Raw genomic sequence first — 23,419 nt, forward strand, 5'->3', positions numbered from 1 at the left:
AAGGTGCAGTAAAGAAATTTGAGGAGTTCTGCACTCCATGTAAAAATGAGACCTAGGGGAAAGATGTTTTTAACCTGAGGGTACAAAAAGAAAGTAAAACTATAAAGAGCTTGCAACTGAACTAACGCTGAAGAGACAATCTTGCAATTTTGGAGGCAGAAGCTCCCACCTAAGCCTCTAACAAAAGACCTGATTGTGGTTGACATCTGGAACAAAAAACTCAGAGAGAGAGAGAGACTACTGGGAAACACAGAATTAAACCTTGACTAAGCAACTGGAATTTTGCAAGCAAAGGAAGTCACCCAGTCCAGAATGAGGATGGACAGTGCTCTGATACTGTGGACATGATAGAGAATCCAAAATACCACACTGTAATGTGGTGTTTCACCCCACACTTGTCCTGAAGGTTTAGGGGGGAGGGATAGCTCAGTGGTTTGAGCATTAGCCTGCTAAACCCAGGGTTGTGAGATCCATCCTTGAGGGGGCCACTTAGGGATCTGGGGCAAAAATCAGTACTTGGTCCTGCTGGTAAAGGCAGGGGGCTGGACTCAATGACCTTGCAAGGTCCCTTCCACTATTCTAGGAAATAGGATATCTCAATTTTTTTTTTAAATGGAGGCCAGATAGGCCAGTTAACCTATTAAGTTTCAAGGTGAGGGAATTAAGGCTGAGAGGAAGGCCCTAGTTAGGGAAACATGACTTGTGCAGGAACAGGTGGGGCTTTCATATACCAGGGAACTGATAGCAGTAAAGGGCTGCAAGGAAGTAGTCTGCAGTCACTCCCTAGGAGAAGGGAGGTATATTTGGAGCTATAGAGTCAAGTAACCTATAGCTACTCCCTGGAAGGTGGGGCTGGCAAACCCAGGGAAAGAGGAAAAGCCAGAAAATAAGGAAAGGCTCAGGGAACAGGCAGTAATGTCCACGATGGAACAGTCCTTGGGTGCTGGCTAGAGGGTCCCTGGGCTGGAACCTGGAGCAGAGGGCAGGCCCGGGTACTGGGGAAATGTTATAAACCAGGCAGTGGAAAGCAGACTACCTGAAACAGTTCACTCTGGAAGAGTTTGATACCCTGGAAGGGGAAGACACATGTGACTTGAATGGAGGGCTAAGCCACGAAGACCAAGCATCTTGCCTCGCTGAGAGCAAGGAAGAGAAGGCAGTGAGCATGGCAAGAAGCAGAAAGGAGGCGTCAGACCTGGAATCAGCTTATCCCCAGAGCAGCCAGGAGGAGGCGCCACCTTTGGTGAGTGGACCCTGTGACACACACAAAAAGACACTTGAGGCAGAAAGACACATGGCACTCAGAGTCAGAGTCCAGCAAAAACAGCACATGGAGCTGCACATGCTGTGACAACCAGCAACAGCTAAAACAGTGCCCAGCATATGAGAAAAGAGGCAGGAACTGCAATAGATCACAAGAGTTTGCAAATGCCAGCAGATGGTGCATTGTGTGGACAAGGAGGACATTGACAGCACCACTAGCTCAGCTGAATTCTTCCTAGGAGTAATGGACAACATTGCAGCACAAGATTCTTGGCCTGCCAACCTGAAAGCAAATGGGACACTTATTAATTTTAAGTTGGATACTTTTGCACAAGCCATGTTGCCAGAAAGTGTTACTAGCACACACAAAAAAAGTCACAGGTATGAAAGATAAACAGGTAAAACACAGAAGTTCGCAGTGTTGTAGCCATGTCCAATCCAAGACATGAGAAATAAAGTAGGTAAGGTAATATTTTTTATTGGACCTACTCCTGTTTGTGGAAGGAATAAACTTTTGAGCTTGTAAAACACAGGTCTTACAATGGTGAACTGATCCTCACTAGCAGAATATACAAGCTTGATGTATAGGTAAATAAACTGGAAGAGATACAGTATGCAATATTACCAGGGGAAAAAAGAACCTGTTATTGGGTAAAAACATGTCAAAGCCTTGGTCCCATCAAGAGGGTGCACTCACTGGAGAGACGAGGGACCAAAACAATTAAGGCAGAGTTTGAGGATGCCTCCTAGGGGATAGGAAAGCTCTCAGCAGAGTACAGAATAGAACTGAAAGAGCCCAACCCATGCCACAATTCACACCCCTAGGAAACTTCTCATCACCCCACAGGCAGAGGCTAAAAAAGGAGCAGGGTAGGTTCATTGTTCTGGGGATCATAGAGCCAGCAGGGGCCACTGGAATGGGTACATTCGTTGGTAATGGTAGAGAAAAAGATGGACCCCTTCGCTTATGTATAGACCCAAAATAATTTTAAAATATATGTGAAAAGGGAACAGTTTCCACTACTTGCAAAGGGAGACTTTTTTGGAGAGATGGCTGTTGTCAAATATTCTTCTATGCTTGACGTGTCAGCAGAATTCTATCAGGTTCCCTTAGAAAAACAGAGCACGTGATGAGTGCAGTCAACACTCGCTTTGGCAGACACTATATCTGTAGAATGCTATTTGGTTTGTATTTGATACCTGGAAAATACAACTTTTTGATGGTCTACATAATACTAAGGTTTGCATACATGACATTTTGATCTGGTGGAGGGAAAGTTGGTGTAAGATCCATAAAGAGATTTAAACATTTAACTGCCACTTTAAATCCAAAATTTAGATCCTCCAAACCCCTGCTCAGATGTCACCTAAGCCTATAGGTTCCTAAATTCCCAAGGCTCCTAAGTTTCTGCAAGTGAAATCCCCAAGATGCCTACATTTCTGACAATGGACACTTGCAAAGCCACTCAAGTCCCGATGCCACTGAGCTGCTCAGCACCTAAATCCCAATGGGATCCTCAAAATGGGCATTCCTACATCTATCCTGCCTGCAAAGCCCAATCCAACAGGAGTTCTCAGAAGTTACCTACTACACAAACCTGAGAAGGATGTCCCCTTATATCCTATATCCTAATGGTTAGAGCACTCATTGGACTTAATTCAGGTCTCCCACCTCCCAGGAGAGTGCCCTAATGACTGGGCTATAGGGTATTCTGGGATAGATCTGTCTCAATCTCGCCTGTTGACGGTGTGTATAAAATACTTAAATATTAATTGGGCCAGGAAGAGAGTAACAATGACTCTATAGCCTAGTGGCTCGGTCACCCACCTGTGAGACCAGGATTCCAATGACTAAGAATTTCATACAAAAAGAAACAGCTTCAACAGGACTGACAGAGAGAGAGAGACCTACCTCAGAAAACAGACAAGGAAGGGATATAATGATTCCTTGGAACAGTGAACAACATAGGGAAATTTGTCCTTAATCTATCTGATCAAGCCAGCACACTGAGAACATTGTTGTGCATAGATGTCCAATGGACACAGGATGCAAATCTTAATAAAGAGTTTGAGAAACTGAAGGCATTCATTAAAGAGGCCCCAGTCCTGAGGTAATAGAACATAAGCACAAAACTAAGTTGTCCGCAGACACCTCCAAGGAGAGTAAGAGTACAGTCTTCCTACAGCAGTATGGTCAAAATTGGAGAGCAGTGGCTTGTGTGTCATGAGCACTTACAAAAACTGAGTATCAGTACACCCAAATAGAGAAAGAGGCTTTGACTTTAATCCATGAGTGTGAAACGTTTCATGTCTTTATTTATGGGACACAGGTGTTAGCTGAAACTGACCATATACCACTTATTGCCATTACCAAAAGGGGCCTGGCAAACAACTCCCTGAGAATACAGAGATTGCTTTTATCAGCTACAAATGTCTGATTTGTAAATTCAGTACAAAAGTGGGTGAGATTTGGTCTCTGCAGACACACACACTCTAGAGCATTTGACAGAAAAATGCAGCGGAGCAAGTCCAGAGCAAGACATTGTATAGGTCAGTCTGATTTAAAAAAACAACAACCCCGGCCAATCTCACATGAAATGTGGATTGTGATTGCCAGAGCTACTGCTCAGTATGAGACCCTACAGAAAATAGTTAAGGCTATTGGAACAGAATGGCTGGGACAACATGTTCCCAGTCCCTTTCACTGATTCAGGGGAAGTTTTCAGTCCCAGATAGGATTACGAAGCTGTTACAGAAAAATAAGTTTAAAAGGATACATGATGGTCTTTGAAGGATTGAAAAAATCTAAGAGAAGGGTGAGACACAATTTATACTGGCCTCAAATGAACAGCAATATTCAGGAATCTGTCAAGGCTTGTTGCATACGCCAAAAATACAGGCCAAGTCAAGCAAAAGAGCCATGTTGGTAGCACAAGAAAAACTAGCCCCCTGGAGCACAGTAAGCATAGATTTGTTTCTGTTGACTGGAAAAAAACTATGTATTTGTCCTAGATTATTTCTCTCACTTCCCAGAGAGATATTCCACTTACTGGAAGATATTACAGCTAAACAGGTGTTTGTCAGGCATTACTATATTAGATATACCATGTCTAGCAAAAATAGATTTGACAATGAGCTGCAGTTCAATGCGCATGAGTTTAGGTAATTTCCAGTGCAGTTTGGGTTTAGACATGTAAGGACAAGTCCTCGTTATCCCCAATCCAATGGGTTGGTGGAAAATGATGTTAAAATAATAAAACAGCTACTGAAAAAGGCTGCAGAGTCAGACTCAGTACTTTGCACTGTTAAAACATGGTTTGTCACCTGCAAGGAGCACCCAAAAGCAAATGAAGGTGTCATGGCAATCGGGGGAGGTCCCGGATGACTGGGAAAAGGCTAATGTAGTGCCCATCTTTAAAAAAGGGAAGAAGGAGGATCCAGGGAACTACAGGCCAGTCAACCTCACCTCAGTGCCTGGAAAAATCATGGAGCTGGTCCTCAAGGAATCAATTCTGAAGCACTTAGAGGAGAGGAAAGTGATCAGGAACAGTCAGAATGGATTCACCAAGGGCAAGTCATGCCTGACTAACCTAATTGCCTTCTATGAGGAGATAACTGGTTCTGTGGATGAGGGGAAAGCAGTGGATGTGTTATTACTTGACGTTAGCAAAGCTTTTGATACGGTCTCCCACAGTATTCTTGCCACCAAGTTAAAGAAGTATGGGCTGGATGAATGGACTATAAGGTGTATAGAAAGCTGGCTAGATTGTCGGGCTCAACGGGTAGTGATCAAGGGCTCCATGTCTAGTTGGCAGCCAGTTTCAAGTGGAGTGCCCCAAGGGTCGGTCCTGGGGCTGGTTTTGTTCAATATCTTCATTAATGATCTGGAAGATGGCGTGGACTACACTCTCAGCAAGTTTGCAAATGACACTAAACTGGGAGGAGTGGTAGATATGCTGGAGGGTAGGGATAGGATACAGAGGGACCTAGACAAATTAGAGGATTGGGCCAAAAGAAACCTGATGAGGTTCAACAAGGACAAGTGCAGAGTCCTGCACTTAGGATGGAAGAATCCCATGCACTGTTACAGACTAGGGACCGAATGGCTAGGAGGCAGTTCTGCAGAAAAGGACCTAGGGGTTGCAGTGGATGAGAAGCTGGATATGAGTCAACAGTGTGCCCTTGTTGCCAAAAAGGCTAATGGCATTTTGGGCTGTATAAGTAGGGGCATTGCCAGGAGATCGAGGGACGTGAGCATTCCCCTCTATTCAACATTGGTGAGGCCTCATCTGGAGTACTGTGTCCAGTTTTAGGCCCCACACTACAAGAAGGATGTGGAAAAATTGGAAAGAGTCCAGCGGAGGGCAACAAAAATGATTAGGGGGCTGAAGCACATGACTCATGAGGAGAGGCTGAGGGAACTGGGATTGTTTAGTCTGCAGAAGAGAAGAATGAGGGGGGATTTGATAGCTGCTTTCAACTACTTGAAAGGGGGTTCCAAAGAGGATGGATCTAGATTGTTCTCAATGGTACCTGTTGATAGAACAAGGAGTAATGGTCTCAAGTTGCAGTTGGGGAGGTTTAGGTTGGATATTAGGAAAATCTTTTTCACTAGGAGGGTGGTGAAGCACTGGAATGGGTTACCTAGGGACGTGGTGGAATCTCCTTCCTTAGAGGTTTTTAAGGTCAGGCTTGACAAAGCCCTGGCTGGGATGATTTAGTTGGGAATTGCCCCTGCTTTGAGCAGGGGGTTGGACTAGATGACCTCCTGAGGTCCCTTCCAACCTGATATTCTATGATTCTATGCCTTAACTGTGTCACTTACCATTTGAGCTGTAATCATCTACCAGGACAATTTCTTTCAGCAAATGAGAAGGCGTTCGGTTAATTATACTGGTAATTGCACGTAAGATGATCGACATTGCCTCATTGAAGAATATGAGAACGACACTAAGTGTCGGGAGGTCGTGGGGATATTTTTTCACTTTACAGCTGCAAGAGAGTGAGAAGAATATTAGCAGGATTCCTGAAAAGACCCAATAGAGAAGCAGCCAAGTGAAGGGAGCATCTTCATATTCAGGGCAAAGCAGGAAATAGTTTGTTCTGAACACTGGCTACGCATGAAAAAGAGCATTGAGGGCCTGATTCTGTGTAAAGGAGCTTTCACATAACTGAGAACCAGGCCCTTGCCTTTGCAAAGATCTTGCCCCTCCACAGAAAGGCAAGTATTCTTTGCCAGAGGAAAATGTGAGTGTTTAAACACAGCCATGTGAATTTCAGTGAAATCTAAAAGGCTGATCTTATCTCTGTTGGAGTAGATTCAGAGTAATTCCATTTTACTTTAATTCTACATTTCTTCTTAAGTGATTGCACAAATCCCACTTAGGTATGCATGCGCCAGGTGGACTTGAGCGACAAGTTGGGATGAAGCATGGGCCCTGCACTTCCTCCTGCCTCCAACAAAGGGTATAAAGGGCAGAGTCATCTTGATCCTCCCACATTGCCTTCTCACCACTATTTTTCAGCTTTAAGGTTTCCTTAATATTGGATTTTAGCATGGAAGTTAAGGTAGCTCAATAGCCTCTTCTTATTTGTCTCCTTTCCACCAACAATTGTCTTAGGCAAAACATTTTCAAAGCTGGGTCCCTACAATTAGGGACACAAGAAGTCATTCTTCCGCTCTACTCTGCTCTGGTTAGGCCTCAGCTGGAGTATTGTGTCCAGTTCTGGGCGCCGCATTTTAAAAAAGATGTGGAGAAATTGGAAAGGGTCCAGAGAAGAGCAACAAGAATGATTAAAGGTCTAGAGAACATGACCTATGAAGGAAGGCTGAAAGAATTGGGTTTGTTTAGTTTGGAAAAGAGAAGACTGAGAGGGGACATGATAGCAGTTTTCAGGTATCTAAAAGGGTGTCATAAGGAGGAGGGAGAAAACCTGTTCACCTTAGCCTCTATGGATAGAACCAGAAGCAATGGGTTTAAACTGCAGCAAGGGAGGTCTAGGTTGGATATTAGGAAAAAGTTCCTAACTGTCAGGGTGGTTAAACACTGGAATAAATTGCCTAGGGAGGTTGTGGAATCTCCATCTCTGGAGATATTTAAGAGTAGGTTAGATAAATGTCTATCAGGGATGGTCTAGACAGTATTTGGTCCTGCCATGTGGGCAGGGGACTGGACTCGATGACCTATCGAGGTCCCTTCCAATCCTAGAATCTATGAATCTATGAATCAGGCACCTACATCCATATTTAGCCACTTAGGTAAAAGAGGTCTGATTTAGTCAGAGGTGCCAAGCCAGCAGGGCCTGCGGGTGCTCAGCCCTGATGAACTCAGGCCACTCGCTGTCTACCTATGCATTTAGGCCCCTAAGCTTGAAAATGTTAGCCTTAGGCTGGGGTTTGTCAAAGGAGCCTAAAGAAATCAGGCACATAAATCCCATTGATGAACGAACAGAATGCTGGGAATAATTAAGAAAGGGATAGATAATAGGACAGAAAATATCATGTTGACTCTATATAAATCCATGGTATGCCCACAGCTTGAATAGTGTGTGCAGATGTGGTCGCCCCATCTAAAAAAAGATATGTTGGAATTGGAAAAAGTTCAGAAAAGGGCAACAAAAATTATTAGGGGTATGGAAAGGCCTCCGTATGAGGAGAGATTAATAAGACTGGGACTTTTCAGCTTGGAAAAGAAACAGCTAAGGGGAGATATGATTGAGGTCTATAAAATCATGACTAGTGTAGAGAAAGTAGATAAGGCAGTGTTGTTTACTACTTCTCATAACACAAGATCTAGGGGGGTCACGAAATGAAATTAATAGGCTGCAGATTTAAAACAAATAAAAGGAAGTATTTCTTCACACAATGCACAGTCAACCTGTGGAACTCCTTGCCAGAGGATGTTGTGAAGGCCAAGATCATAACAGGGTTCAAAAAAGAACTAGATAAATTCATGGTGGATAGGTCCATCAATGGCTATTAGCCAGGATGGGCAGGAATGGTGTCCCTAGCCTCTGTTTGCCAGAAGCTGGGAATGAGTGACAGAGGATGGATCACTTGATGATTACCTGTTCTGTTCATTCCCTCTGGGGCACCTGGCACTGGCCACTGTCAGAAGACAGGATACTGGGCTAGATGGACCTTTGGTCTAACCCAGTAGGGCCATTCTTATGTTCTTATTCTCTGGGATTTGGGCAGCTAACTCCCACAGACATCTTTGAAAATCCCAGCCCTAGTTTTTCCTCTCTGTATATGGAAATTTGCAAATGCAGGATACCTCTTTAGGCCTTTGGCCATTTTTGTTGCCTTTTTCTGGTGCTTTCTGTGTTTGTTGCATTTTTTAACCTTGATACAGTATTCAAAGTTAGGACTGACCCATGGTTTATATAATGGCATGAAAATACGTAACTCATTATTCCCTGGCCCTTTCTTAGAAAGCTAGTGGCTTATACATTTTTTCGGTTGTTGCTGCACATTAAAAGGTAAGTCTATGCTGCATGCTTCTTTCGGCAGCATGGGGAAGGCTCTCTGCAGTGGGGAAGGGCTCCAGCATCAGGGAGCTGCGGGAGCCTTTCCTCACTGCTGCAGTTATTCCCAGGGAACACTGGCAACGGAGAGGAAGTGGGAAAAGGTCCCACCACCTTCTGCCTGCCAGAGCCTTTCCCCACCTCATGGAAAGATTACAGCAACAGGGAAAGGCACTGGCAGGCTCAATCTTTCCCCGCTGCCTCCTCTGCCTTTCACTGAGACATGTAGTACACACCGCAGCATGGACACAGCCTGCTTTTCACTGCAGTGTGTAGCTTAGGGTTGCCAAGTGTCCTGTTTTCTACTGGAACGCCCGGTCGAGAAGGGACCCTGACAACTCCAGTCAGCACTGCTGACCGGGCCGTAAAAAGTCTGGTTGGTGGGACTGGCAGGCTCCCTACCTGGCTCCTTGCAGCTCCCCGGAAGCAGTGACATGTCCCTCAGCTTCTAGGCAGAGGGACGGCCGGGAGGGTTCTGCACGCCACCCCCACCCTGAGCACCAGCTTTGCGGCTCCCATTGGCCTGGAACTGCAACCTGCGGGCGGAGGCGGTGAGCGCGCAGAGCCACTTGGCCGCGCCTCCACCTAGGATTCAGAGGGACATGTCACTGCTTCCAGGGAGCCCTCCGAGGTAAGCGCCACCCGGAGCCCACACCCCACACCCCCTCCTGTATCCCAACCCCGTCCCAGGACTGAGCCCCTTCCTGCACCCTAAACTCCTCGTCCCTGGTCCCACACCAGAACCTGCATCCCCAGCTGGAGTCCTCACCCCCTCCAACACCCCAGCCCTCTGCCCCAGGCCAGAGCCCCCTCCTGCAACCAAACTCCCTCCCAAAACCTGCAACCTGCACCCCCTCCTGCACCCCAACCCCCTGCCCCTGCCCAGAGCCGCTTCCTTCACCCCAAACCCCTCACCCCCAGCCCCACCCCAACCCCCTGAATCCCAACCCTCTGCCCCAGCCTGGCCCCCCTCCCACACCCTGAAGCTCTCATTTCTGGCCCACCCTGGAGCCCACATCCCCAGCTGGAGCCCTCACCCCCTCCCGCACCCCAAGCCCCTGCCCCAGTCTGGTGAAAATGAGCAAGTGAGTGAGGGTGGGGGAGAGCCAGCAACCGAGGGAGGGGGAATAGAGGCGCGGGATCTCAGAGAAAGGGCGGTGCAGGGCCTCAGGGAAGAGGCGGGGCAAGGGTGTTCAGTTTTGTGCAATTAGAAAGTTGACAACCCTAGTGAAGCTGCACAAACCCTACATGCCACCACCAGCAATGTGTAGTATATACATAGCCTAAGATGTGCCCAGTGACATCTAGATCTTTTGCCTAATAAGTTGTAACCAGAGGCGCTGTAGTCTGTTGTGGCTAGATTTGAGCAGCTTTGAGGATGCTATAACTTCTTTCAGCACCTACTGATCTGGAGGAAGATTTTCAAAGGCCCCAGTGTGTAGTCATGCAACCGGCTCATATTTGTGTGTATGAAAATCTCCCCTTTATACTTTCTGTGTAATTTCATCATGTTCATTACATTTCTTAGTTCTGCCTCCAACTTGCTTTCTTGAAGTTTAATACCCTTGTCGCATCTTAGGGCAGGTCTACACTAACCCCCCAATTCGAACTAAGGTACGCAACTTCAGCTACGTGAATAACGTAGCTGAAGTTTGAAGTACCTTAGTTCGAACTTACCTCAGTCCAGACGCGGCAGGCAGGCTCCCCCGTCGACTTCGCGGTACTCCTCTCGCCGAGCTGGAGTACCGCAGTTGACGGCGAGCACTTCCGGGTTCGACTTATCTCGTCCAGACAAGACGCGATAAGTTGAACCCAGAAGTTCGATTTGCTTGCTGCCGAACTACCGGGTAGTGTAGACCTACCCTTAAATTATCCAGCATCTACTATATATGGCCCATCGTCTGTTCTTAGATATGCCAGTGTAAATTCAGATTAACTCTATTGGGCTCAAAATAGTTACTCCAGATTTGCACTGATGTAACTGAAACAAGAATCTGGCCCTATCAATTTATACAATGCTCCTCAGGGACTGGGATGTCCACTGTAGGTGTTAAGCGTATATACTGTGACTTTAAGAGCAGAGCATGTGTTAGAGAAAAGAGGATTGGGCTAGGAAGATGGGTTGGAAGCATTCCAGAGTCAGCTTCACTAGATACACAGCTAGGCGCACACTGCTCTCCTTTGGCTTATGTAATCCTATTTTAGTTCTACTAAAGCCTTACTTCTAAGAGACCAGACTGTGCCTCCTTCTTCTAAATCCACAAGCCAACACATTTAACTTTATAAGCAAACCTGGCAACTGACAATCTTCTCCCTCATAAAACAGAGCATTATCTGATTCCTCTATATCCTTGAAGCTGGCACCATGTAAGATGCTCACCTACAATACAACAGAACGCCTCGTTCCTTATACTGTTTACACATTCTTTGTTCCATTACTTTTTGGGGGAAAGATTTCAGTTGCTTGCTCTACCCACTACAGCTGGCACCATCTACTTCTCAGGATACAAATCTTTCCCAGCTGGCCAAAGCGGTGAAGTAATAGAATTACAATGAATGAGAAGGGTTGGGTGGGTAGCTGGAGGATTTCCTAACCAGATAAGAATGAATTTATCATTTTTCCTCAGGTCCACATGACCAGTTTGCAGAGAGATTAATCATTTCTTTTCTTATTTGCTGCTGTTCAGTATTGTTTTGTTTTGGCCCATTATTGAGGTAGGAACTGAGTGTCAACATTTTCATTCAGCTCTGAATATGAACTCTCCCAAAGTTCAAGAGAGTTGGTTCTGAGTCACCTTTAAAACAGCCCTTTTGCAGCTTCAGGAACCTCTGGGGAGCAAATCAGAGGAGAGTCAGAAGTTCTCAGATATTATGGTGAGGGGGGACACCTCCATAGATTGATACATCTTATTCTGATCCCAGTTACACTTGTGTAAATCAGGAGTAATGCTGCTGAAGTCAATGAACGTACACTTAATGCTGATCAAAAAACTGGAACATTTTTCACAAAACAGTTTGCAAATAATGGGTCCCTGGTTTTCGTTTAAAAAAAAAATCAAAATTTGTTGACCAGCTCTAGTTACAGGTATAGACAAGTGATGTTTATGACTGGAGCATCACGTCTATGAGCTTGAACAGTGCACTAGGGAAAGAGAGAAAGCATTCAAGAGGCTTGTAGCACACTGCCAGTGATAAGTCCTGAATTACTGTTTTTTAGCCAGACTTTTGTCCTGACTCCTAACATGTATTGCCACATGATCAGTCTCTCCGTCTTCATAAATCTCAGCTCCCAGCTCAACCTGCCATTTATCATAACGCTTCCATAGGATACTGGGCTTACTGTCCCCTACCATTAATAATACCTAGGTAGTTACATAGACCTTTTTATCCAAGCACATTACACAGAGATGTATGTATCAATATTCCTTTTTTTTTTTTTCAGATGGAAAAAGTGAAGAACAGAACAGTTGAGTGAATTGCACAATGTCCCACAATGAATCACTGGCATGGAATTCACATCTCCTAACAGCCCCGCAGTGCCCTCTCCTTTTGACTACACTGTCTGCTGTGTATAAACACAATACAGCTTCCTTGTCCTTTCTAGCTTTCTTCTTCCTTGAGCAGGCCCTGTGTACAGGGGACAATTTCACTCTTGGTGCTCAAGTGGAGCTTAAACATAGCATAGGCCTTTTGAATGTTGCTTTTATTTTTCCCCTATGCTAGCATGTATCATTGTTAACAAGATCCTATTTTATTTAAAACTTCCCCATTATATCTTTTACATATGTCTCCTATAAGCTCTGACCTCCTGACTTGCATTTTGTGTGTGCAGAGAATTACCCACTGCTCTTTGTAAAATACAGAAAGTGAATAGGAAAAAAACAACATATCAAACTAAATGCAGCACAAATCCAGATCTGCTCATGGATCCCTTATAACCTTCCATTCCAAATCAGCTTGGGGCCTTGGATAGCACCTCTTTACATTCATACATCTGCCTATGAATGTGTACAGGGTTATACTGCACCTGGGATATCTGGTGTCTGGAATAGGCCGATCCAGGGGCAGACGGTCACTGAGATAAACATTATACCCATATTTAGTGAATAGATCCTGAGCTGTGGTTTGTTGCTCTTCTGTTAAATCTGCACCCCAGCGCTTGAACAGATGTGAATCTGGAAACAGCTTTCTGTGCACAACCTTCTTTTCCATCTTGTCTTCCTCCTTTGCTTTCTCAGCCTGGTGCATTTCATCCTTTGACTCCTCTGGCAGCTTTATGTCATCTTCTTTCTGTTTCATTCTTTCATTATGAGAGGGCTTTTTCATGGAATTTGCTGCTTAAAAATAAAGTGTGTTTAGGGTCTAATGACAAGAGAGAATAATGTGTAATAAAGATAATGGGCCAGATTCTCCTCACACAGGTTTAAATCAGGAATAAATCAATGCAGTTACAATTACCATGAAACTGGCATGAGAGGAGAATCAGTTTCTAGCTTCTTTATAAAAAGGAATCTGTAAAGGCAGGATTCCAAAAGTTAGTCCTAACAATATCAATATTGTTGGTCAAATTCTGCTCACTACAAAAAATAATTTCCCCTCTGTTGATACTCACCCCTTCTTGTCAACTGTTGGGAATGGGCCACATCGACCCTAATTGAATTGGCCTCATTAGCACTGACCCCCCACTTGGTAAGGCATCTCCCATCTTTTCATGTGCTGTATATTTATACCTGGCTACTGTATTTTTCACTCAATGCATCTGATGAGGTGGGTTTTAGCCCACGAAAGCTTATGCCCAAATAAATTTGTTAGTCTCTAAGGTGCCACAAGGACGCCTCGTTGTTTTGCTGATACAGACTCACACAGCTACCCCTAGGAAACCATTCTTCTCTCAGTTTCCCTGGTGTAAATAAAGAGAAACTCCATTGAAATCAATGGAGAGATGCAGAAAGAAAACCAGTGTACAAGTGATATTAGAAACAGGACTCAAGGAGTTCAGTAGAGTTTGTTCTGATACACCTGCGGGCAAACTACGACCCGCGGGCAAACTACGACCCGCAGGCTGGTCCTGCCTGGCCCTCAAGCTCCTGGCCCGGGAGGCTAGCCCCCAGCCCCTCCCCTGCTGTTCCCCCTCCCCCGCAGCCTCAGCTCGCCCCGCCGCCGGCGCAATGCTCTGGGCAGCGGGGCTGTGAGCTCCTGGGGCAGCGCAGCTGCAGATCCCGGCCTGACCCGGTGCTCTGTGCTGCGTGGTGGTGGCGGTGCGGCTGTAGCGTCACCAGCCACCGGTGCTCCAGGCAGCATGGTAAGGGGGTAGGGAGCGGGGGGATGGGTTGGATAGAGGGCAGGGGAGTTTGGGGTGGTGGTCAGGGGACGGGGGTGTGGATGGTGGTCAGGGGGGAAACGGGGTTGAATGGGGGCAGAGGTCCTGGGGGGCAGTCAGGAAGGAGGGGGAGTTGGATGGGGCAGCAGGGGACAGGGAGAAGGGGTGGTTGGATGGGGCAGGGGTCCCGGGGGGGCCGACAGAAATGAGAGAAGGGGTTGGATGGGGCGGCGGAGGTCTGGGGGCAGTTAGGGGACAGGGAACGCGGGGGGTTGCATGGGGCAGGAGTCCCGGGGGGTGCAGATAGGAGGTGGGGGCCAGGCCACGACCCCCTCCCCTCACCGGCCCTCCATACAATTTACGAACCTGATGCAGCCCTCAGCCCAAAAGGTTTGCCCGCCCCTGTGATACACTGAAGTAACTAAGATCAGCATCTGGCCATATCTGAACCATGTTGCTTATGCAATATGGGCTATGAGAGTAGTTCTAAGCATAAAGCACAAACGACCTCTCCACCCTATCTCCATTACATGACTGCTTAATAATATCTCCCTTGCCTAGATAAACTTCTGGGGGAACTGACAAATTAGGCTGTATCAAAAAGGCAGGGAATTCACAAGAACTGTCTATAGGTATATATCTCAGATATTTATATTTATTTTTGAACTTCGCTATTGCAGTCATACTCTGTCACTAAGGGTGGTGTGGTCATTGGGCTGGGATACTTATTACTAGAGTTAGAGAAGTGAACCCACATAGTCTGAGCCAATTCCAGGGCTTCCTAAGAGACATTTGAAAGGGCTGCTTTCATCTCTGGCTGATCACTGTGCTGTATATCCTTGCTCTGTATCCCCTTTCCCTGGTACTCACAAGCCTATCTAATGGCAGAGTAAGTCTAGACCAGGGGTTCTCACAACAAGTGTTTTGATGGCCTCAGAGTGGCCGCTCTGACAATTTTTCCTAAAATACATAATTAACTTTAGGGGGAAACAGATAAATATTGTCCAAATCATTGTAATTTATTTATGGACAGAAGGCAGTGGGACGTAGCACTCCCCATTCAGCACACATGGACTTTGCTCCTATTCTTGTGCTCGGAGCATGTCACAGAGTAGAAGCCCCTCTTCCTGCCGGGGAGCTGCCAAGCCCTGCAACAGCCCAGAGCCGCTGAGCTGTTGTAAACAGTGAGTGTGGCCCCATGTGGGGGAAACGCCAACTCATCTCACTGTCCCTGCTGCCCATGGACGTTGAATGAAACCCGCCCTGGGGAAAGTGGGCTGGGAACTCACTGGCCGCCTGCAGAGTCCCAGACTCCCCGTGCCATGGCCAGGCAGGAGTGGGGGAGCTGCCCTGGGGAACACCCTGGTGACCAAACACGATAGCCACTGACAAGAGTCACCTCCAGCACTGCGCACACTGGCAAGTGTGACTCCAGAGGCGCTGCCCAGAGCCCCCAAGGAGGCTGGGCATTCCGCAGGGTGCCGATCCCTGCTGGCCGCATTTGAGGAACGCTGCTCTAGACAACATGTTGATTCTAAAACCATGGCAGCTGGCAGTGCCTTGGCTGCACTATCCCTCCCACCACTGCTACCAGTCTGGTGGAACAGAAAAGGCCTAGCGAGGATGGGGGAAAAAATCCTAATGACAGCACGGACTGAAGGCCTGATACTGCAGCACTTATCTGGGTGATTTCAGTGGTACAACTCACTTGAGTAAGGCTGAAGGACTACACCCATTTGTCACTAGGTTGGGTTTCTCCACAGCTCCAAAGTCTTTCGCAAGGAGGTTTATTTCCTTAACAGAGGTTATCAAACAAACCAGTCTTTGCTTATTTCTTAGACTCTAGCTTCAGGTCCAGGGGCCTCTGGCACCCCTGCTCATAAGAACATAAGAAAGGCCGTACCGAGTCAGACCAAAGGTCCATCTAGCCCAGTATCCTGTCTACTGACAGTGGCCAATGCCAGGTGCCCCAGAGGGAGTGAACCTAACAGGCAATGATCAAGTGATCTCTCTCCTGCCATCCATCTCCACCCTCTGACAGACAGAGGCTAGGGACACCATTCCTTACCCATCCTGGCTAATAGCCATTAATGGACTTAACCACCATGAATTTATCCAGTTCTCTTTTAAACTCTGTTATAGTCCTAGCCTTCACAACCTCCTCAGGCAAGGAGTTCCACAAGTTGACTGTGCGCTGCGTGAAGAAGAACTTCCTTTTATTTGTTTTAAACCTGCTGCCTATTAATTTCATTTGATGACCCCTAGTTCTTGTATTATGGGAATAAGTAAATAACTTTTCCTTATCCACTTTCTCCACATCACTCATGATTTTATATACCTCTATCATATCCTCCCTTAGTCTCCTCTTTTCCAAGCTGAAGAGTCCTAGCCTCTTTAATCTCTCCTCATATGGGACCCGTTCCAAACCCTTAATCATTTTAGTTGCCCTTTTCTGCACCTTTTCTAGTGCCAGTATATCTTTTTTGAGATGAGGAGACCATATCTGTACGCAGTAATCGAGATGAGGGCGTACCATCAATTTATATAAGGGCAATAATATATTCTCAGTCTTATTCTCTATCCCCTTTTTAATGATTCCTAACATCCTGTTTGCTTTTTTGACCACCTCTGCACACTGCGTGGACATTTTCAGAGAACTATCCACAATGACTCTTTTTCCTGACTTGTTGTAGCTAAATTAGCCCCCATCATATTGTATGTATAGTTGGGGTTATTTTTTCCAATGTGCATTACTTTACATTTATCCACATTAAATTTCATTTGCCATTTTGTTGCCCAATCACTTAGTTTTGTGAGATCTTTTTGAAGTTCTTCACAGTCTGCTTTGGACTTAGCTATTTTTAGCAGTTTAGTATCATCTGCAAACTTTGACACCTCACTGTTTACCCCTTTCTCCAGATCATTTATGAATAAGTTGAATAGGATCAGTCCGAGGACTGACTGCGCACTGGATCAGTCCGAGGATCAGTCCGAGGACTGACCTTTGGGGAACACCACTAGTTACCCCTCTCCATTCTGAGAATTTACCATTAATTCCTACTCTTTGTTCCCTGTCTTTTAACCAGTTCTCAATCCATGAAAGGACCTTCCCTTTTATCCCATGGCAGCTTAATTTACATAAGAGCCTTTGGTGAGGGACCTTGTCAAAGGCTTTCTGGAAATCTAAGTACACTATGTCCACTGGATCCCCCTTGTCCACATGTTTGTTGACCCCTTCAAAGAATTCTAATAGATTAGTAAGACACGATTTCCCTTTACAGAAACCAAGTTGACTATTGCTCAACAGTTTATGTTTTTCTATGTGTCGGACAATTTTATTCTTAACTATTGTTTCGACTAATTTTCCCGGTACAGACGTTAGACTTACCGGTCTGTAATTGCTGGGATCACCTCTAGAACCCTTTTTAAATATTGGCGTTACATTAGCTAACTTCCAGTCATTGGGTACAGAAGCCGATTTAAAGGACAGGTTACAAACCTTAGTTAATAGTTCTGCAACTTCACATTTGAGTTCTTTCAGAACTCTTGGGTGAATGCCATCTGGTCCCGGTGACTTGTTAATGTTAAGTTTATCAATTAATTCCAAAACCTCCTCTCGTGACACTTCAATCCGTGACAGTTCCTCAGATTTGTCACCTACAAAAGCCAGCTCAGGTCTGGGAATCTCCCTAACATCCTCAGCTGTGAAGACTGAAGCAAAGAATCCATTTAGTTTCTCCGCAATGACTTTATCGTCTTTAAGCGCTCCTTTTGTATCTCGATCATCAAGGGGCCCCACTGGTTGTTTAGCAGGCTTCCTGCTTCTGATGTACTTAAAAAACATTTTGTTATTACCTTTGGGGTTTTGGCTAGCCATTCTTCAAACTCCTCTTTGGCTTTTCTTATTACATTCTTGCACTTAATTTGGCAGCGTTTATGCTCCTTTCTATTTGCCTCACTAGGATTTGACTTCCACTTTTTAAAGGAAGTCTTTTTATCTCTCACTGTTTCTTTTACATGGTGGTTAAGCCACGGTGGCTCTTTTTTAGTTCTTTTACTGTGTTTCTTAATTTGGGGTTTACATTGAAGTTGGGCCTCTATTATGGTGTCTTTAAAAAGCGCCCATGCAGCTTGCAGGGATTTCACTTTAGTCACTGTACCTTTTAACTTCTGTTTAACTAACCCCCTCATTTTTGCATAGTTTCCCCTTTTGAAATTAAATGCCATAGTGTTGGGCTGTTGTGATGCTCCTTGGCAGCTTCCCAGTTTCAGTCAGCTCTGCTCCCTTCTTGGAGCAACACAGCCCCAGGGCTGCTTCCCTGAGCACCTGGCCCTTTGCAGCGACCTCAACAAAAGCTAGCTCCACTCCAGAGTGGGTTTCTTTCCCCATGGCACAGCTTGGCTTCGTCCCTCTCCCAACAACCCTTTATAGCAGCCCAGCCCTCTTTAATTGGCTGGATTGGATTCACCTGCTCTGGTTCAGGGGCACTGGGTTTAGTCTATCCACTCTGTGACGTACCCTCACCCCCAGTTTTCCAGGAATAAAAAAATGCATATATTTTCCTTCTTGTGAGGTAGCCTCATAGGGCTACTCTCACCCCTCTCCATGCAAAAACACTGTTCTGCACCAACATTCTGCAACATCATTCATTTTACAACATTTCAGGGCCTGAAAGTTTTTCTTAATCCAACCCAAATATTCTCCTCAGTGGTTTAACATAATACCAACATTTCAACTACCGTTTCCCACAAGTCCCATCCAGTCACGGAGTGTTCTCTGAGTCCTAGAGGTCCTGCCCCCAAGCACGAACTCTCAGTCCCAGTCACCTTGAATATTATGCAGTGGTGCCAGGGTCACATACCCAGTCTCACGGGGCATGGTCCCTACATAGTCTTATCTCCATCGCCTGGACTTTGGAGTCGCTGCGTGACTAGGCTTTTCTGTCTCTGTGCCCAGAGTCTCTACTTCAGTCTCAAGTTTGTGAACCATGAGGAGTAAACATTCTCTGTTCTCCTCAGTGAATTGGAGATCTGTGGCTAGTTGTTCTTTCTTGAACTTGAGGTTCCATAATTTGCTTTCCGCTGACTCCAGTTGTTCTATAAACTCACCAGGCCTTTGCAGGGGAGCTATAAAATAGATCTGTGCTATCTCTTTCCCTGCACTGGAGCCCTGTTTCTCTCCCTGGCTCCCTATTTAGGACACTAGTTGTTGGAATAGTCCTGTTTGAGTCCCCACACTGGCTTATTTTACAGGTAGTTCAGCCTGGGTCCCCATGGTACCCTTTTGAATTTGGGATTTTGTTTGGGTTCCCACATTCCCCTGTGGGATTTGAGATTTCATTTGGGCCTCCCCAGTGCGCCACCAAGCCTGGTCCTGGGCTCTTGTTTTAGCCCCTGTTGTACGAGAGCTGGGAAATCTGCTCAGTCTCACCACAGAATGGTGGACCAAGGCAGGCTCTTGACCGCTGCAGCATGCAGTCGAGCTCTTCGATTCTGAACCTCCAGATCAACTTCTGTGGTGGGATAGATGCGGGTCTTACCATGGGTATAGGAGATGTGTACTCAGAGGTGCTTGTCCAGGCTTCATACCCTCACCTGATCTTCCTGAACCAGCATGCACCCACAACCTGAGTCGACAAGTCCCTCAACTACTGTTCCCCCACCCTAACTTCTACTAGCTGCAGTGGGGCTCCTGTGGGTCCTTACATGATTAAGCCCTGTCCAACTCTAAGAGAGTTTTGGAGCGGTCTCCCACGTAGTCCCACTCTACTAACAGTTTACTATGCCCAGACTGGTCACACCTGAAGCAAACCATAGGGCCCCTCTGGTTCCCTCTCACCAGTATTTGCAATAAATGGTGGGGCTACCTGGGTCCCTTGTAGGTCCTGCGTGTCCCTGAGTTTTGGTTACTCAAGGTATTTCTCCCTTGTGAGCTTCCCTGGGTCATTCCCTACTGAATTCGCCTCAGTTTATCATAGTGCCCTGGTCACTTGTCTCCTTTCTCCTCAAAGAAGGCTTCAGCTCATTCCACCTCTTCCCCCACTAAGGCCAGCTCTTTGACCCCTCGGTAGAACTTTCAGGAATTGCTCCAACATGACTTTCTCCACTGAACTGGTCTCAGGACAGAGCCACCGTGTCGCAAGGTCCCATAATTTCTGGGCCACTACTACCATCAGGTCCCTTGTGGGAACAGTTCTACCCACAACCTGTGTCTATATGCCTCAGGACTCAGCCCTATTCAGTCCAGGATGGCAGCCCTCACCACTGGATAGGTGTTCACCATCTCATCTCTTACTGCCAGGTAAGCTGCCTGCTCCTCACCCACTAGGAAGGTGCTATGCGGCCACCCCTGTCAACACCTACCAGTCTGCCACCTTTGCCACCGACTCAAATGTTCAGAGGAAGGCCTCAGCATCATCTTCCAGTCCAAGCTTCTCTAGGCCTGGGACCAACCAGCCACTAGTCCCAACACCAGCTTTGTTACCAGGTGTGGTTCAGCCTAACCTTTTCTGTATTCACTCCTGTTATTTGGAGCAAACTTCTTGTCACCTCTGTTGTGCAGCAAACGTGGCCTCCTGCTGTTTCTATTGGTTTTCCATCAATTGTATCAGCAGGGCCAAGGTCTGCTATTGCTGTCCTGCCACTAACAGGCAGATTACCGCCTCCATCTTCCCCTTATTCCAGGGCAGGCTGGCAATCCCACTTCTAGTACCATGTGTCACTGGGCCAGGCATCTATCCAGTCCAAAGCATGTGCTGCCACATCCAGTCTTTTACAAAGAGGTTTATTTCCTTAAGGGAGGTTAGCAAACAAACAGAAAACCAGTTTTAGCTCATTCCTTAGCCTCTGGCTTCAGGGTGACCCCTCTGGAGGGTCTCTGGCACTATTACTCCCAGCAGTTTCCCAGTTTCAGCAGGCTCTGCTCCCTTCTTGAAGCAATAGCCCCAGGGCTGCTTCCTTGAGTCTATGGACCCTTGATCCAGGGACCCACCACAGGAGCTAGCTGCATCCGGTGCGGCTTTCGCTCCCCAGGGCACAATCTGTCTCCGTCCATCTCTCTCTTTAATTGACTGGTTTGGACTCACCGGCTCTGGTCCAGGGGAGCTGGACTTATTCTAGCCACAGGGGCCAGCTACCCTGTGACACCATTCCAAACAAAATCCCTCTCAGAATGAATTCCTGACACAGGGATTTCCTACGTCTTCAGTCATAAAGCCCTGATCTCTTCTTACATAAATATTCCATCCCATTCAAGGTATGTCTGCACTGCAGCCAGGAGGTGTAATTCCCAGCTCAGGCAAACATACACATGCTGAAACAGATTGAGCACTAAAAATAGGTGTAGCAGTCTGAGCAGCAGGAGAGGTTAGCCACCCAAGTACGTACCTAGGGTTTCAGATGGGATCATACTCAGGGTGGCTAGCCCCTCCTGCAGCTCCACTGCTTTGTTTAGCGTGCTAGGTCAATCAGAGCTAGTGCAGGTATGTCTACCTGAGCTGGAAAGGTAGTGTAGACATACCCAGCTCTAGTGTAGACATACCCTTAGAAGTTAGTTGCCTCATTCTGTATTCTGAGGGTTGAACAACCTTCCCTTCAGCTCTCAGTGCTGCTTTTGAACACAGGTCAGTCAGCAGCTATCACCAATCTCAGCAACCCCCTTTCCCAATAGCATGTCTGCCAGTGCCTTCTAGCTCAGGGAATGAGAAGAACAAAAACAGGGCCTGGTCATGGCTTCCCGTGTTCAAATCCTTTGCTTCCCACAACAGCAGAGGCCAGGTGAAATGAGCAAGAGGATTCCCAAGGCCTCTCTTCCTTTCAAAACAGATTCATTTCTCACAATATATTTCTTACAGCAACAACAAAATCTAAGAAATTATTTTTCCTTGTGATTAATCTGCTGGTGTGATCAGCTCTGCCAAGTGTTTCACATTTGATCTTAATCTCTTCCATCTAATGCTGCAAATCTTGCTGGTTCCAACGTCTATAGCTATGGGCCCCTAAATGATTAAGACCTGTCCCAACTCCAAGACAGTTTAGGGTGATACCAGCCTAGAAAGCAAAGCAGGTAAGGGCAAGTGGCATTTCCTTGTAGATATGACAGAGAAATCCTCAAATCTTTTCTAAATCAGAATATTGCAGAGAAAATGTGTTCAGACAAATCCCAAGAAACACATACAAACATAAATTACTTCTAAAATGCTACAACAGCGCCCACAGGGCAAAAGAATTCAGAGACCTAATTCTAGTGAAGTTAGATGTTCTAAATATGCTGCTGAACAGCAATGTGTTTTACTTACAGATGTTGTGAATATACATCTCCAAACGGTCCAGCCGTTCAATTACTGCATTTTCTTGGCGGAGAGATCGGGGATGAACCTCTAAGTATCCGTGGCTTTCCTTTTTCAGTTCTTGTATTACATTCTTCACATAAAACACAAGGAAGATATTTGCAGTGGATACAAGAAACAGCACTGTTGGGAAGAGACCTGGTAATCTTCTCAATGACACCATTCTCTCTCTCTCTAAATATATATCTGTTCTGGTAGTGATTCTTATTCAGTTGCAGAGCCGTGTAAGTCGTTGCTGCCCCAAATTAGTTCCAAAAAGACCTCTTTGGAGCAGACATCAAGATTGCTCAGGTGGAGCGATCTCTTTGAACTTGAATGTGTCAGAGAGCAGGCAGCAATTATTTACAGTACCTGGAAGGGATGGGCGTTTTCAGCCTTTTACCTACACTATGTGCTATACAGATTACCTTTTAATGGGAAGGTACACAGCTCTAACAGGCTTGCCTAGCGAATTAAAGGATTTGATTGTTCTCATGTGGCACATGTTGCCGGAGGTCTAATATTGCTGGATGGTTGTCAGGAAAAAACACACACACAATAAATCTGCAAGTGATTCCTTTGTCACTTACCAGGATCATCTGATGAGATTTTTATATGTCTGCATGTGAAACAGAACAGGTGAAGATAGTACCCCGTAGAGTGAGGTCATTCTGTATCCCCTGAGGATTCAAGTATCAGGGGGTAGCCGTGTTAGTCTGTATCTACAAAAACAACAAGGAGTCTGGTGGCATCTTAAAGACTAACAGATTTATTTGGGCATAAGCATTCGTGAGCAAAAACCTCACTTCTTCGGATGCATAGAGTGAAAGTTACAGATGCAGGCATTATATACTGACACATGGAGAGCAGGGAGTTACTTCGCAATTGGAGAACCAGTGTTGACAGGGCCAATTCAATCAGGGTGGATGTAGTCCACTCCCAATAATAGATGAGGAGGTGTCAATTCCAGGAGAGGAAAAGC

The 23,419-nt window shown here is 46.1% G+C and overlaps 1 protein-coding gene across 1 annotated transcript in view; it reads right to left on the reverse strand.

Moving 5' to 3' along the window:
* The window catches only part of GALNT8 (polypeptide N-acetylgalactosaminyltransferase 8), a 44,059-nt gene extending 21,266 nt beyond the window's left edge, over positions 1–22,793 (reverse strand). Inside the window, exons 1-3 of the mRNA XM_024103303.3 lie at positions 22,408–22,793; positions 12,818–13,124; positions 6,089–6,255 (exon numbers count right to left, since the gene is read on the reverse strand). Coding sequence (XP_023959071.2) covers positions 6,089–6,255; positions 12,818–13,124; positions 22,408–22,621 — 688 coding nt within the window. The 5' untranslated portion in view covers positions 22,622–22,793. The remainder of the gene's footprint in view (positions 1–6,088; positions 6,256–12,817; positions 13,125–22,407) is intronic.
* Between the last annotated feature and the right edge of the window lie 626 nt (positions 22,794–23,419).

The sequence above is a fragment of the Chrysemys picta genome, chromosome 1 (genome assembly GCF_011386835.1).
Source record: "Chrysemys picta bellii isolate R12L10 chromosome 1, ASM1138683v2, whole genome shotgun sequence".
NCBI classification, from domain to species: Eukaryota; Metazoa; Chordata; order Testudines; family Emydidae; genus Chrysemys; species Chrysemys picta.